Genomic DNA, 13885 nt, shown 5'->3' with positions numbered 1-13885 from the left:
GCACAGCATGGTGATGCTGCTATGTTCTACTCTCCCAGCTGACCTTTGTAATCTTTTTTGCCTCTCCTCCGCTGAATAGTCTAGAGGGCCTTAAGCCCCACAGTGTAGGGGTTGTGTCACTGCTAGACCCGGAGATGGCAGAAGACTACAGTGTTATCTTCATCAGGGTGGCGCAGAAGGGCAAAGATGAGCTCCAACAAAGCTCCCAAACCATGGGGCTTGAGGCCAACTGCTGTCAATGAACCCAACAAATGGGAAGGGCGGTGAAGATGATAAAGGCGAGTGACACCATCAGTAGCATCCCCATATCGGTTAGGCTGTACAGAGCAGTCAAAAGAACAGTGAAAGGAGATAGGTGGGTAAAGGGAGTTGAAGCAGAGGCACTTCCCGCAGGGCAGGAGAAATGAGCTGATTCCCTGAAAGCATCCCTTGCCTTGGAAAAGTCAAGGCTGAGAGCTCAGAGGGACTAAGTCAAGAATGGCTTGGATTGGTGTGGGAGCTTTCAAGTGACAGGAGAAATGATCGCCATTTGCAACTTTCCCAGTCAGCTTCCAATAAGCAAAGTCAATGGGAAAGCAGGCAAGAAATCACACACTGCAGCCACCTGATGTCCTCACCTAATAACCACACTGTCTGGAACTGCTTTGGCTAAGCAATGAAGTCAACATGACCTTTAACAATGTTTTTATTGTTAAACCTTAATTTTTAAGGTGTTTTTTTAAAAAAAACACCTTAGTATTTTAAACTGACATTTAACACTTAAGTGTTTTGCTTCGCAATGGAAATTCCAGTCCCAATTAGAGTCAAAAGTTATACCTATAAGTTCATGATGTAAAATAATAAAACCATTCTAAAAATATCCAGCCAAATGAAATTATAGTGCATTGAAAATCAAGTAAAACCCACCATAGCTATTTTATACAATAAATGTGGCAAATCCTTTGCACTGCTCAGTCCTTTCCCTTTTAATAGTAAGCTGACTACGGGCCACACAGTTGGATTGTAATCTTAGTATAGTTAGATCATTTATAATTGACAGATGGGATTTTATCATAGATTTTATCCGCTATTTATTATTTTATTCTAGAATTTTTAATTGTATATTTATTGAGTGTTTTTATTTGTTCCGGTCTTTGATCTATGACTGTACTAAATTGAAAAAAGAAATCAAGTAATTGACAGGTGCATTAAGCATAGATAGTCATTCCTCTCTCATTAAGGATGTCTTTTCAAATGTAGTCTGGCGGTTGCATTTTGATCAAACTGAAGCTTGCTAACCAGTCTTCAAAATGCAAGGAGATCATATAGTATAACTGCAGTGCAGGCTGAGAATTAAAAAAGAATAAATTAAGTAAGGTCGTCAGGTCTGTTCATAAAAGGATTTAGCTGATAGAAGATTAATCCTGCTATCTAGCCATACGGTAAATTACCCAGATCCAGGAACACCTCCTAGTACAAACCTAATATTTCAAAAAGATTGCAAATCCTGATAGGCTGCAATCTTGTCATGATTTTCTGTTCTTCATTTTATCCAAAATCATTCAGATCACGACAAATAGAGAATTTATTTCTGGGTCCTGAATGCATTAAATTATAATTTGGTTAATGAGTATTACTTATTTAATTCATGCATGCATGCATGCATGCATGCATGCATGTATGTATGTATGTATGTTTGTTTGTTTGTTTGTTTGTTTTCATATATTTTCACGGGTACAGGTATGCAGGTCTTGGCGTATTCGGGTCTTTTCCCATGTAAGATTGACAGTATCTGGGCGACGTTTCGACGAGGTCCCAATCGCCATCTTCAGGCTGGTGCCTTCGGCTTTGTGCTTGTGCGAGCAAAGCATAATCGGAGCTGACATCTTTCTATAAATATTGGTGTGTGTGTGTGGAGTACTGGCTTTGCAGCTGTAAGTGGATTGGTTGGCTGTGTTGTAAAATCTCGATTAGTTGATGGAGTTGATGTTTGCAGATTAGTCGGCTGTTTTGTAACATCCTGTGTGGCTGAGTACTGGCGGTGTGCCTATTGTTCTTTTGTGTTGTAACAACCTGGATAATGGGCTGTGTAATGACATCCTGATCTCTATTGTAGTGATATCCTGAGTCCTGTACTGCAACCCCTTGGGGGGGGGGGGTTGGCTGCATTGTAACATCCTTAGCCTTTGCGTTGTAACTTCTGAGGCTTCATCTGGGTTGATTTTGGTTAGGGTAAATCAACCCAGATGAAGCCAATAAAATCAGACTTGAAGTCACCAACATCCTCTGCTCCAGCAATCCACCCAGAAGCAACTTACATAAAGAAGAATAAAAAGCACTCATCAACTTGAGGAAAGAGAACAACATAATCATTCCCCCAGCAGACAAAGGTAACGCCATAGTGATGATGAACACATTTGACTACCAAACCAAACTATCCAACCTACTCCAAGACCTCGCTTACAAACCTCTAAACACAGACCCCACCACCTACCTGGAAGAAACCACCAAATCCAAAATAAAAGCCTCTCCCATCAGTGAAGAGATCCAGCAAAGAATCATCCCGAGAGAGAAATCATCCAGATGTCCCAAGCTCTATGGCTTCCCCAAGATACACAAAGAAGGAATACCACTCAGACCCATAGTCAGCTCCATAGACTCACCTCTACAGAATCTTGCCAAATTTCTTGCCAAAAAACTTCAGCCCTGCACAGAATCCATCACCTCACATGTACAAAACTCACTCCACTTCATAGAAACAATAAAGAAACAAAACCTACAACCCAGCAACCTATTTGTGAGCTTTGATGTCATATCCCTCTTCACCCAAGTGCCTATTAAAGAAGCCTTGACATCTATCACAAACAAATACAACCCCCCCCCCAGCACATCCTAGATCTGACCAACCACTGCCTAACCAACACATACTTAATCCACCATGGACAAAGATACAAACTGATAGGAGTACCTATGGGATCACCCCTCTCACCCATCATCACAAACCTATACATGGAACATTTTGAAACCAACGCCTTAGATAAATCTGAACACAAACCCAAACTCTGGCTTAGATATGTAATGACACTTTTGTAATTTGACCACATGGGAAGGAAAAACTGGACAACTTCCTCACACATCTCAACAGCCTACACCCCAAAATACAATTTACTATGGAAATAGAAGCTAACAACCAACTTCCCTTTCTGGACGTCCTAATCTACAAAAAACCCAATGGCTCCCTAGGACACACCATCTACTGGAAAAAACCACATACCAACCACTACTTAAACGCCCAATCCCATCACCACCCTGCACAGATCAACTCCGTAGCCAAGACCCTCATCTCCAAAACCAAATGCCTAGCCGACAAATACCACCTGAAAACTGAATTACACACTCTCACAAACATATTAATTTTGAACAGATTCCAAAGAAACACAATTACCAACCTAATCCAAAAGGAGACACTCCCCCAAGAACCAAGACAAAGAACAGGACAACGGCATCGCCCTCCTCCCTTACATCAAAGGCACCAAAGATAAAATCAGCAAAATTCTCCACAAACACAATATCAAGACAGCCTTCAGCACTGACCAAAAAATAGTCAACATCTTAAGAAACCCCAAAGACAAGATCCAGCTAGAAAACCAAGGAATCTATGAAATACCATGCAAAATCTGCCCAGCCACATACATTGGACAAACTAATAGGAGAATAAATGCACGCATCACAGAACACAAGAACGCAGTCAGAAAAAAAGAAAAAACTTCCTCCCTCTTCCAACACCTTAAAGCAACAGGACATGAAATTGATTTTGAAAGAACCAAATTAATCTCCAAAACTGAACACTTCAACAAGAGAATAATTATGGAAGTCATCGAAACAGAGAAACACCCCCACAACATTAATAAACGTAACGATACCTCCCACCTACCAGACATCTGGAAACTAGCCATAGTCAACAAACGAGTCCCAGCCACAAAAACACCGGACCCAGAACAACACAGGACGCAACCACCAATCACCCTCACCAGACTCAAACTCAAACCCTTCCCATAGACCAAATGCAATCACCATCCAGAAGCCAAACCACGGCGGCATCACCAACTGCTGCACCCCCCCTCCGACCCCCACACAAAGCAAACTGACACACGCCATGAACACATGGCCAGACCACAAACTCGGAGCCAAACCAAAGCCCTGGATGTTACACCACAGCCATCTGCTCAGGACAATACATCACAGAACTCAGGAGGTTACAACACAAAGTCTCAGGATGTTACAACACAGCAGGAGGTTGCAGCACAGGACTCAGGATATCACTACAATAGAGCTCAGGATGTCATCACACAGCCCATTACCCAGGTCGTTACAACACAAAAGAACAATAGGCACACAGCCAGTGCCTCAGCCACAGGATGTTAAGAAACAGCCGACTAATCTGCAAACATCAATTCCATCAACTAATCAAGATGTTACAACACAGCCAACCAATCCACTTACAACAACAAAGCCAGCACTCCACACAAACACACCAATAGACGACAGCTCTGAACACGCTTTGCTCGCACAAGCACGAAGCCAAAGGCACCAGCCTGAAGATGGCAAGTGGGACCTCGTCGAAACGTCGCCAAGATACTGTCAATCTTACATGGGAAAAGACCCAAATACGCCAAGACCTACATATGTGTGTGTGTGTGTGTGTGTGTGTGTGTATACATATATATACATAAAGACATACATACGTATACAATACATATACAATACATATATATGTGTGTGTGTGTGTATATATATATATATATATATATATATATATATATATATATATATATATTTGAATTAAATTATAGCTATCTATCTAACTTAGATGCATTAAAAAAGCAAACTTTAAACTCAATAACGTAACTAAAAAATAACAGAAATAGTGAAAAAACCTATCATTACACTCATCTAGTGTGATCAATTACACAGTTAACTTGAAAGTGATCTTCAAGATAAACTTTCCACCATAAACTGCTTATTTATGAGCACAGAAAAATCTAGTTTAACTATACAGAAAGTCCTTAACTTACAACCTCAATTGGGACTGGAACTAGTGATTAAACAAGATGGTTATTAAGTGAGTCATTAAAATCATGTTTGTCAGAAGGCCCTGAGAAGGTCACAAATGACACTAATGTGACATTGGGACACTACAATTGTTATAAATGCATGCCGGTTGCCAAACATCTGACTTTTGATCATGTGACCCAGGGACTACATGAAGGTCATAAGTACAAAGACTGGTCTCTTTTTTCAGTGTCATCATAATTTTGAATGGTTGTTAGATGAATGTTCGTAATTCAAGAACTATCTGTACATATTTTACATATAGAAAGAGAATCTTATGCCAGCCTTCCCTTCCAAGGACTAGATGCACCACACAGAATCTATATATGTACATATATACACTCCCAGAAATGTATGTGCATAACAGTACTTGAAAAATATTTTTTTCACACTGATTATCACTACTGTGTCCAAAATTTAAAAGGAAAAGGAATTTACATTTATCATAATAACCTAGAAAAATACAATTACATAAAAATATAACTATACTGTGCATATACTATACAAACATATTAACTTACTCTGAAATAGTCACTGCATGCTGCTAGCACAGCCTTATGAGCTGGGAATTTCTGTTCTTCAGCAATTAGAGTTATATCACAGAGTATCCCATCATTTCTTTGTTGGTTCAGAGCTGCCAGGACAGCATCATTGTGAGAACTGGATTGGCAAAGTCTCTGACCAGTCAGCATATCTTGAATACTGCGAAAGAGGGAAAATTAGGACCATGAGAATCAAAATAAAATCTATGGAATATACCCATGTGCTTTAAATTATCTGATTTTTTAATCACCACATATATAATCTATCTAAAGATGTATCTATACAATCTTTTTTCAGAGAAAAAAGTTCCTGAGAATTCCTTGTAAAGGGAAATTGGACAGAAATTCAATATTATGGCTGGAGACACAGTCAATCAGATGTTTAGATTGGATATGATATTTCTGCCCACCTGTCAAGCCCTTCCCAAGGACCTGGAGTAGGGAGATGTTTTATTGTTATTATATACACAATGTGTGAAATCACAGCTGCCACTTCATTAGCTCGTGAGGGCCTTTATACACATCAAGTTCTTTCCAAGAACCTAGGATGTCATAATTTATTGGTGTAATGTATTCGTGGATCCAAATATTGTGACCTTTTGCAATTGACAGATGGAAATTTTGTCAATGCGCAGATTTTCTAAGTGTCATATAAAACGTTTTGTGTCAATAACCACTGGGACCATCACAATCTGTTTATGCCATAATCTTCAACTTCAATTATTGCTATCGGTATTATTATTATTTCTGGCAATTAAAAATCCAGTATTTTTTTCCTATTTCTGCACAGAATCAACAGATCTGCAATATTATGGTCTGTCAGAAATATTACTGTAGTCTATTAGACAAAAATATATCTCCTCCTTCTTTACCAAATAATGCTATTCTAAACATACACAGTGTGCCATACATAAATTATCATTCCTAGGCTCACATTAACTGAACTGCAATTCTTATGTTGTGTAAGAATTGTACAATGTCAACCAATAGCATGCAATTTCCTCCAATTTTCCTGAATATAAGTAATTAAATTGTCATTGCCACTAGAAATGGTAATACATACTATTCTTTCCAACACTCTGGAAATGTTCAACTTTATATAATGCAGTTTTTGAGAAGGCTAAGTGGCAGTACTGAAGCACTGAAATGTCTTACTAAATATAGCACTGATTCCTTCAGATAATTTATGTATCACTACCAGTTCCTGTCAACACTTTTTGCTGCAACAAAAATAAACACACACTAGAAAAAGTTTTTAACAAATCACAAAGAAAAATGAACTACAGAATAAAGGGATAGTATTACTAGAACTGCATTTTGCATTTCTCAGGGTCAGCCATTCCTACAGGACTGTGATACTCTTTCATGATGATAAAACATGTCTATACCTGTATCTCCCAGAAATCCCAGGCACTGTAGCCCTTGGGAATACAGGCTGGGATTTTGAAGGAGGAGAGCCATTTGGTCTGTGGAAGCAAAACATTAATCTGGTGATAGCTTGCCAACTTAAATAAAATCATTAGAAAGCTTGCTTTTTCATTAAATGCAGCTCTGATAAAATGGGCTAAAGCGCACAAAAGTTTTCATCTTTAAATAAAACGTGTTAGTGATAGTTCAGCTGGAATTCTGGCTTTAAAGTCTCAATACATCTGAAGGAAAGACAAAGAAATTAAGAAACACAACTCAAAACTAATTTTAGAATTTGCTTTTAAATAAAGTTGCTTTTTTGCCTACTAACTTACGTTAAATGTCAATGCAATGAACCATGTTAAATGTTTAAGCATAATAATATGGTAATTTATTAAACTTGCATGTCTAAAATGTCCCAAACATTTAAATCCAAGCCAATTTCTTGTGCTTAATCGTTTGTTCTAGAGTTTTGGACACATTTTTAGACCTAAAGAAGTGCAGAATACAAAGTTCACATTTCTTTTTACCATGCATAATTAGAATCACACTTGCAATATGTAAACACCACAAATAGTCCAATCAGCTGGGGAAAATATTTGTATTACAGTAATTGAATGAAATTTGGAGGAGTAAAATATCTTATTATTCTTTGTACTTTAGCTTTTATATGTTTTTTAAAAAAATAATTTTGAGGACTGCTCTATGAGGATGACCACAATACTATTCTCTTCCTTTCTCTCTCCCCCCCCCTCCCCCCCGATTTACAAGTTCTTATTTTAGGCTGGAATGCACAACATGTAAACGAGCTGACAAACCCATGAAAAGAACAAACATTTTTTTTGCATCCAGATTTTCTGTGAGAAAAGTTCTCATGAAAATTCAAGGGAGACTACCACATTACAAAAACAAACCTTTGTTGACAGGGTAATCTTGATGGGGTATCCGTGCTTGCAGAGGGTGGTACTGTCATCCTTTGGGTAACATGAACACAGATAAAATGAAAATTGGCTGAGGCAGATACTGTGAACTATACCTGAGGCACACTTCAGATGGCATCCTTCAGCTTTACTGTTTGGAATCCCTTACTTCTTAATAATTTACAGAAATGCACTACACATTCCAACTGAAAAGAAAGAAAAAACTGAGTTAGAATTAAAATGACTTTCTGTTCTCTCCGTTGCAGAGAATACTGCAAATCACTACAAAAAGTAATTAGGCTAAAAATTCATGCTGAATAGTTAATGCCAGTATCAATGCCCAATAGGAGATATTACCTGCCAATATTTAGTATCAAGTTACAAGTATACTTTTTGGAAATTGCAAATTGAATATAAAGATTGGATGTAGAAAGTAGCCTATTTTCCTATTTTCCAATTGTAAGACAAAATTCTGGACTCTCTAAGAACTGTTTACTTTTCTTTAATTAAAATCCAAAAATTTAAATCAGTTCAGCACAGTATACATATTTTGAGCCATATCCTGAATGAATCTTTTCTGCTGAAGCTCCTACAAACTAATTCAGACAATACATTCTTGAATTCTTTATGGGGCACAAAAAGTTATGATGCTTATACCACAATATTCAACTTCATGACTGAGTCATTAAGAATATCCCACAAAGCAACAATACAAAAATTACAGAAAAAATAGCATTATTTTAATTCCATCAAAAAACAGTCCACAGTCCCTTGAGTTTCATTAATTCCACCCTTATTCCACTTCATATCTTAACCCTGTTACTTCAGCATGAAAAATTCAAGCAGCAGTGGAAATACAATTAAAGAGGTTTTCCATTGACTGATACTTGTATCCTATCTGCCAAGACAACAAGAATGTGAAATAGAACCAGAGAAGGATGATGCAAGTTTACCACTAATTGTTCCCCTATGACTCTTACTAATCAAAATACACATCTGCACATGTTATTTTTAAAGTTCGCTGTGAAGGTAATGCAATCTTATTTTTGCACATTCCAGAACACATCTCTTTCCTCATCAAAGAAAACATCATCTCTAGAAATTCCATGCAGAGATTCAAGGCATAAATCAGCACTCATTTACTACACGATAAAACATTTTCAAAACCCATCCTTTATCATCTTTCTCATGATGAACACAATGAACATCACATATTTTGTTAGCTCTATGAATAATTATAGGAATGCAGAATACACACAAATGGTCCACTATAGGATCAATTGCCATAAATGCAGGTGATTACATTACATTACAAAAACTGACTCCATTTTTTCTAGTGCAACTCTTTAACAGAGCAAATTTACACATTTTATTAGCTTTCATGTTTAATGTTAATCTTTCAGTTCTCATATAGATGTAGCCCAATATTTTGATGGGTTTACAAAGCCTCAAAAGTCTTTCATGTTAATAGCTGAATATGGAACAACATTTAGATCTTTCAAGGAAAATGATATTTGAAGAAGATAGATGATTCAACATGAATAGAAATCAAACAATTTGTGGGAACAGGAGCCAACATTGCGACGATATGGACGTGCAGTCTCGATGCTCCGAGACAGCAGCTGATACTTTGGCACTGGGTGGTCCAGTAGGACCTAAACTGTCCCGCAGTGAACAGGAAGAATACATCTTGCTGATCTCAGGAACATCGCAAAGTCCCTGATGGATCCAAGAGAAGTTCTTCAAGCCGGCGACAAAAAATCCAGCCATTAGGCTGATGAAGTTGGGGTGGCTCCAAAACGGAAGTATATGGAAAGAGAAAGTGTTTCCAGCTGGTGAGGAAATTTTGCCGTTTTAAAAGAGGCTGCCTATAAAAAACTTAAAGTTAATTTAAATTTGAAAACAGAAGAAATAAGCGGCGGAATTAAGCTTTGAATGGTTTTGGACAGTGGGTTATCTTGCTTTTTAAATGCTATGTTCATGAATGGAATTTATGCAAGCCTTTTAAAATGAATAGATTAAGTTTTCTTCTTCTGTTTTTTTTTAATTATTATTCTTTGTAACCTATGGACTAAAATTCTACTTCTTCACTACTGTGGGTGTTTTTTCCCTTTTCTTCTCTAACTCATTCAAGAATTTGACTTTTGTTTAACTTGGAATATAAAAAAGATACAAAAGGAAACAAAGAAAATTGTTACAACAGAGGGAAAGAAAAACGCTGCTGCTCGGAGGCTGGAGGTATGTGTATTAGAAACAAAACACTCTTACTTTCCTGATTATTCTGGCTTGGCACTTCAAGGTCTCACTGTTTGTTTATAGAGAGTGAGAAGAAGAAAAGCATACAGATGTTCCTTTGAAGTATATCTTTAACCAGAGAAAAGTGAAAATAAGACCTTATTGTGAATTTATGCTTAATATTGTAAAAACCTTCTAAGCCAGAGCAGCAGTGTTTGTCAGCTGGAGATAATGGCACAACTTCAACAGCAGAAAGAAATTTTAAGCCTGCAAAATATATTGTTAGAAATTCAGAAATTATCAAATACATTTGAGAGAATGGAGAAGAAGTTGGAAAACCTAGAGCACCTAACAGTAAAATATGATGAAGAAGTTGGAGATGTTTATCAAGTGGAAAAAGTGGAGGTTAGAGTCCTAAAAACAGAAGAGGAAAATGACCATAAAGTAATTAAATCCGCTGATATCTTTGGTGATTGGTTTGTGTCTGGAAATGGAAAGAGTGGAACACTGAAAGAGGAATTAAATGGAGGGGAGCTCTACCCCAGATGGTAAGATACAGAAGAAAAAACAAAAGAATGTATGGATTTAAAGAGAGAAATTTTATTAGCAACATCATGGATAACACCACTGACAATTAAAGATAAGCTGATTAAGGAAACAGAAGAAGGACATCGAAATTACATGAGAGACTTAATAAGCAATGAGTTGCTAAGAGGAGTCCATACAAATTTGATTAAGGAGATGATTAGAGGACTGATACCACAAATGGCAGAAGACATGAGACTGTTTTGCTACTGGAAAGATACAGGTTGATAGATGGAAGTGCATAATTTAAAACTAGTTAAACTTAGTGAAATTTAGTGACAATATAGTCAAATAAATAATTGATAATGATAATACTATATACATATGTATTGTTATGATAAGTAATAATTTGATATGAATATTTGAATGGTACCCATGAAAGGAAGATTAGAAATCTTTTTGGTTATATATAAAGGCTAATAAAAAAGAACTAAGTTAAATTTAGTTAAATTTTATTGGGGGGGGAAATGTTACGATACAGGATACAGTTAAATAAAGGAGGGATAATGATACAAAGGAAAATGTATGGGTACAGCATAAGGAAACTGGATGAAAATTGTAAACAGTGATTTGGTAAGGAGGATTAGAAATTTTTGTTACTAGATATGGATGTTTAGCTAGACTAAGCCATAAGGATTCAGTGTTATTGGAGGATTTTAGAAATATCAAATGAAATGCCAGTATGTGGTTATGTTTTAAATCTTGATATATTTTATGATGAAGGACATTTAAACAATTGTAGTCAAATGAAAAGGGAGGTATGATGATGGTAATATGTATAAATATCTGAGTTAAAATACTTGAGTTAATATGAATTATGATTGATGACTGTGGAAGAGATGCACGGAAGTTTTTTTTTAACCAACTGATACACTTTCTACAGTATGTAAAAAAGGAGGATTCTTTGTGTTGTGTTGTTTTGAAAATTAAGGAGTCGAGCCTTGTAGCTCAATGGTTAACACATCTGCCTGAGAGGCAATAGAGCACAGGTTCGATTCCCAACATAGGGTATGGCTAGCTGATGAGAGCTAAATAGCTTGAAATAGATCTATACTAGTCTCCCTTTATTTATTTATCAGCATAAATATAACAAATGTAACAAAAAAGGCAACAGTAAAAAATATTGGGTTTCTGTCTGGATGGTCTCTTGTGACGAGCCGAAGACAGAGAGTGGAAGTGTGACCTTCCTCCCATATTTGGGCATGCCAGGGGTTGTGACTTTAAATATATACCTCTCACCCTGGCTGGCTGATAAGGAGTCGAGCCTTGTAGCTCAATGGTTAACACATCTGCCTGAGAGGCAATAGAGCACAGGTTCGATTCCCAACATAGGGTATGGCTAGCTGATGAGAGCTAAATAGCTTGAAATAGATCTATACTAGTCTCCCTTTATTTATTTATCAGCATAAATATTATATATATATATATATATATATATATATATATATATATATATATATATATATATATATATATATATACACACACACACACACACACACACACACACACACACACACACACATATATATATATGAAAGAAATCAAACAATTTGTGGATAAGAAGACTACAGCTAAGAGCTCTTGGCTGAAATGATCTGGGCTAAGGCAATTAAACAGGGTCATACCTGGTAACTGGCAGGTTATACTAGGCTAGTAGCGATAGCAATAGCATTCAGACTTACATAGCGCTTCACAGTGCTTTACAGCCCTCTCTAAGTGGTTTACACAATCAGCATATTGCCCCCAACAATCTGGACCCTCATGTTACTGACCTCGAAGGAAGAAAGGCTGAGTCAAGCTTGAGTCGGTGAGACTCAAACTGCCAAATTGCAGCCAGCCGCCAGTCATCAGAAGTAGCCTGCAGTACTGCACTCCAACCATTGCGCCACCATGGCTCTTAGTAGACTAACTGAGGAGTCTAAAAACATTCCCAAAACAAAGAATGGTGGAAATAGTCTAAACCAAGAAAACAACCTGGATACCAGTGGTGGGTTCCTACCGGTTCGGACTGGTTCGGCCGAACTGGTAGTGGTTCGGCGGCCTGGTCACTGGAACCAACAGCGACCCAGCCTCTCACGCCCCTGAATCAGTTCTCCATAAGCACCACCATCTTGTTTTTTGCTCTGCGCATGCGTAGAACAATTTTTATTGTACTGTGCATGTACATGCAGTGAGCATCAAGCACACATGGCGTGCCCATGAGTGAACCGGCAGTAGTGACTGCCAGAATCCACCCCTGATGGATACTTAAGAGAAATATTCACTAGCTGGACTGAACTTTATCTTAAAGTTAGGTATACCATATGATAAAAGGCTCAGCAAGTACTTAGCTGTTTTCAAAAATAATCTGAATTTGTTAGATGTATCTGAAGGAGGATGTACAAATTCAGTATAAGATCATAAATAATTCCAGTATTCAACCTGTGTATCCACCCTTATGAGTGCAACTTTTGCTGCTTTTTGTATTATGCTTCAATATTTACTACAGGTATAGATCCCTCTCTAATTGGAGTTGGCAAAAAAGAGAGCACAGCAAAGACTCACAGCAAAGGAGGAGATCATCCACTTTCGATGTAATCTCTAGCTTCTCCAGATACAATTAGAAAAATTCCTATTAAAAACATAGGGAAATCTCTTCGACAAAGGCAACCTTAAGCTAGATGAATCAGAAGACTCGCTTGATACAGTATAAAGAAGCTTGTATGACCTTGATTTTTTTTCTACACAGAATTGGTTGCCTGGAAACATGGCTACTCTATCCATTTATTCAATAGTTTTATGGTTCTCCACCCATTACTCCACCAGCTTTAGATTTTATTGGCTAGAATATTCTACTAAAACATTATACAAGAAAGCAGAGCGCAACCATTTCTCTCTGAAAACCAGCTTTTTGTCCTACATGCTGGCTTTTTAGAAACCTGGACATTCACAGGGATAATATTTTCAGGGATACGTTCTCATATTTACCATTGGTAGCATCACTTGAACCAGCAATTATTGCCTTAATAAATGTAGACATTGCTGAATAGGAAATTTGATTCCAGCTGCTTTGATCTATTGCACAGCAGTGAGCAACAACGACTTGGAAAGAAGATACTGACT

The 13885-nt window shown here is 37.3% G+C and overlaps 1 protein-coding gene across 1 annotated transcript in view; it reads right to left on the bottom strand.

The window, feature by feature from the left end:
• The window catches only part of LOC116507243 (kelch-like protein 32), a 40298-nt gene that overhangs the window by 19618 nt on the left and 6795 nt on the right, over window positions 1–13885 (bottom strand). The window contains exons 2-3 of the mRNA XM_032215266.1: window positions 8077–8166; window positions 5613–5793 (exon numbers count right to left, since the gene is read on the bottom strand). Coding sequence (XP_032071157.1) covers window positions 5613–5793; window positions 8077–8099 — 204 coding nt within the window. The 5' untranslated portion in view covers window positions 8100–8166. The remainder of the gene's footprint in view (window positions 1–5612; window positions 5794–8076; window positions 8167–13885) is intronic.

Source organism: Thamnophis elegans, chromosome 4 (genome assembly GCF_009769535.1).
Source record: "Thamnophis elegans isolate rThaEle1 chromosome 4, rThaEle1.pri, whole genome shotgun sequence".
Lineage (NCBI taxonomy): Eukaryota > Metazoa > Chordata > Lepidosauria > Squamata > Colubridae > Thamnophis > Thamnophis elegans.
This window is presented reverse-complemented; position numbering and strand designations above follow the sequence as displayed.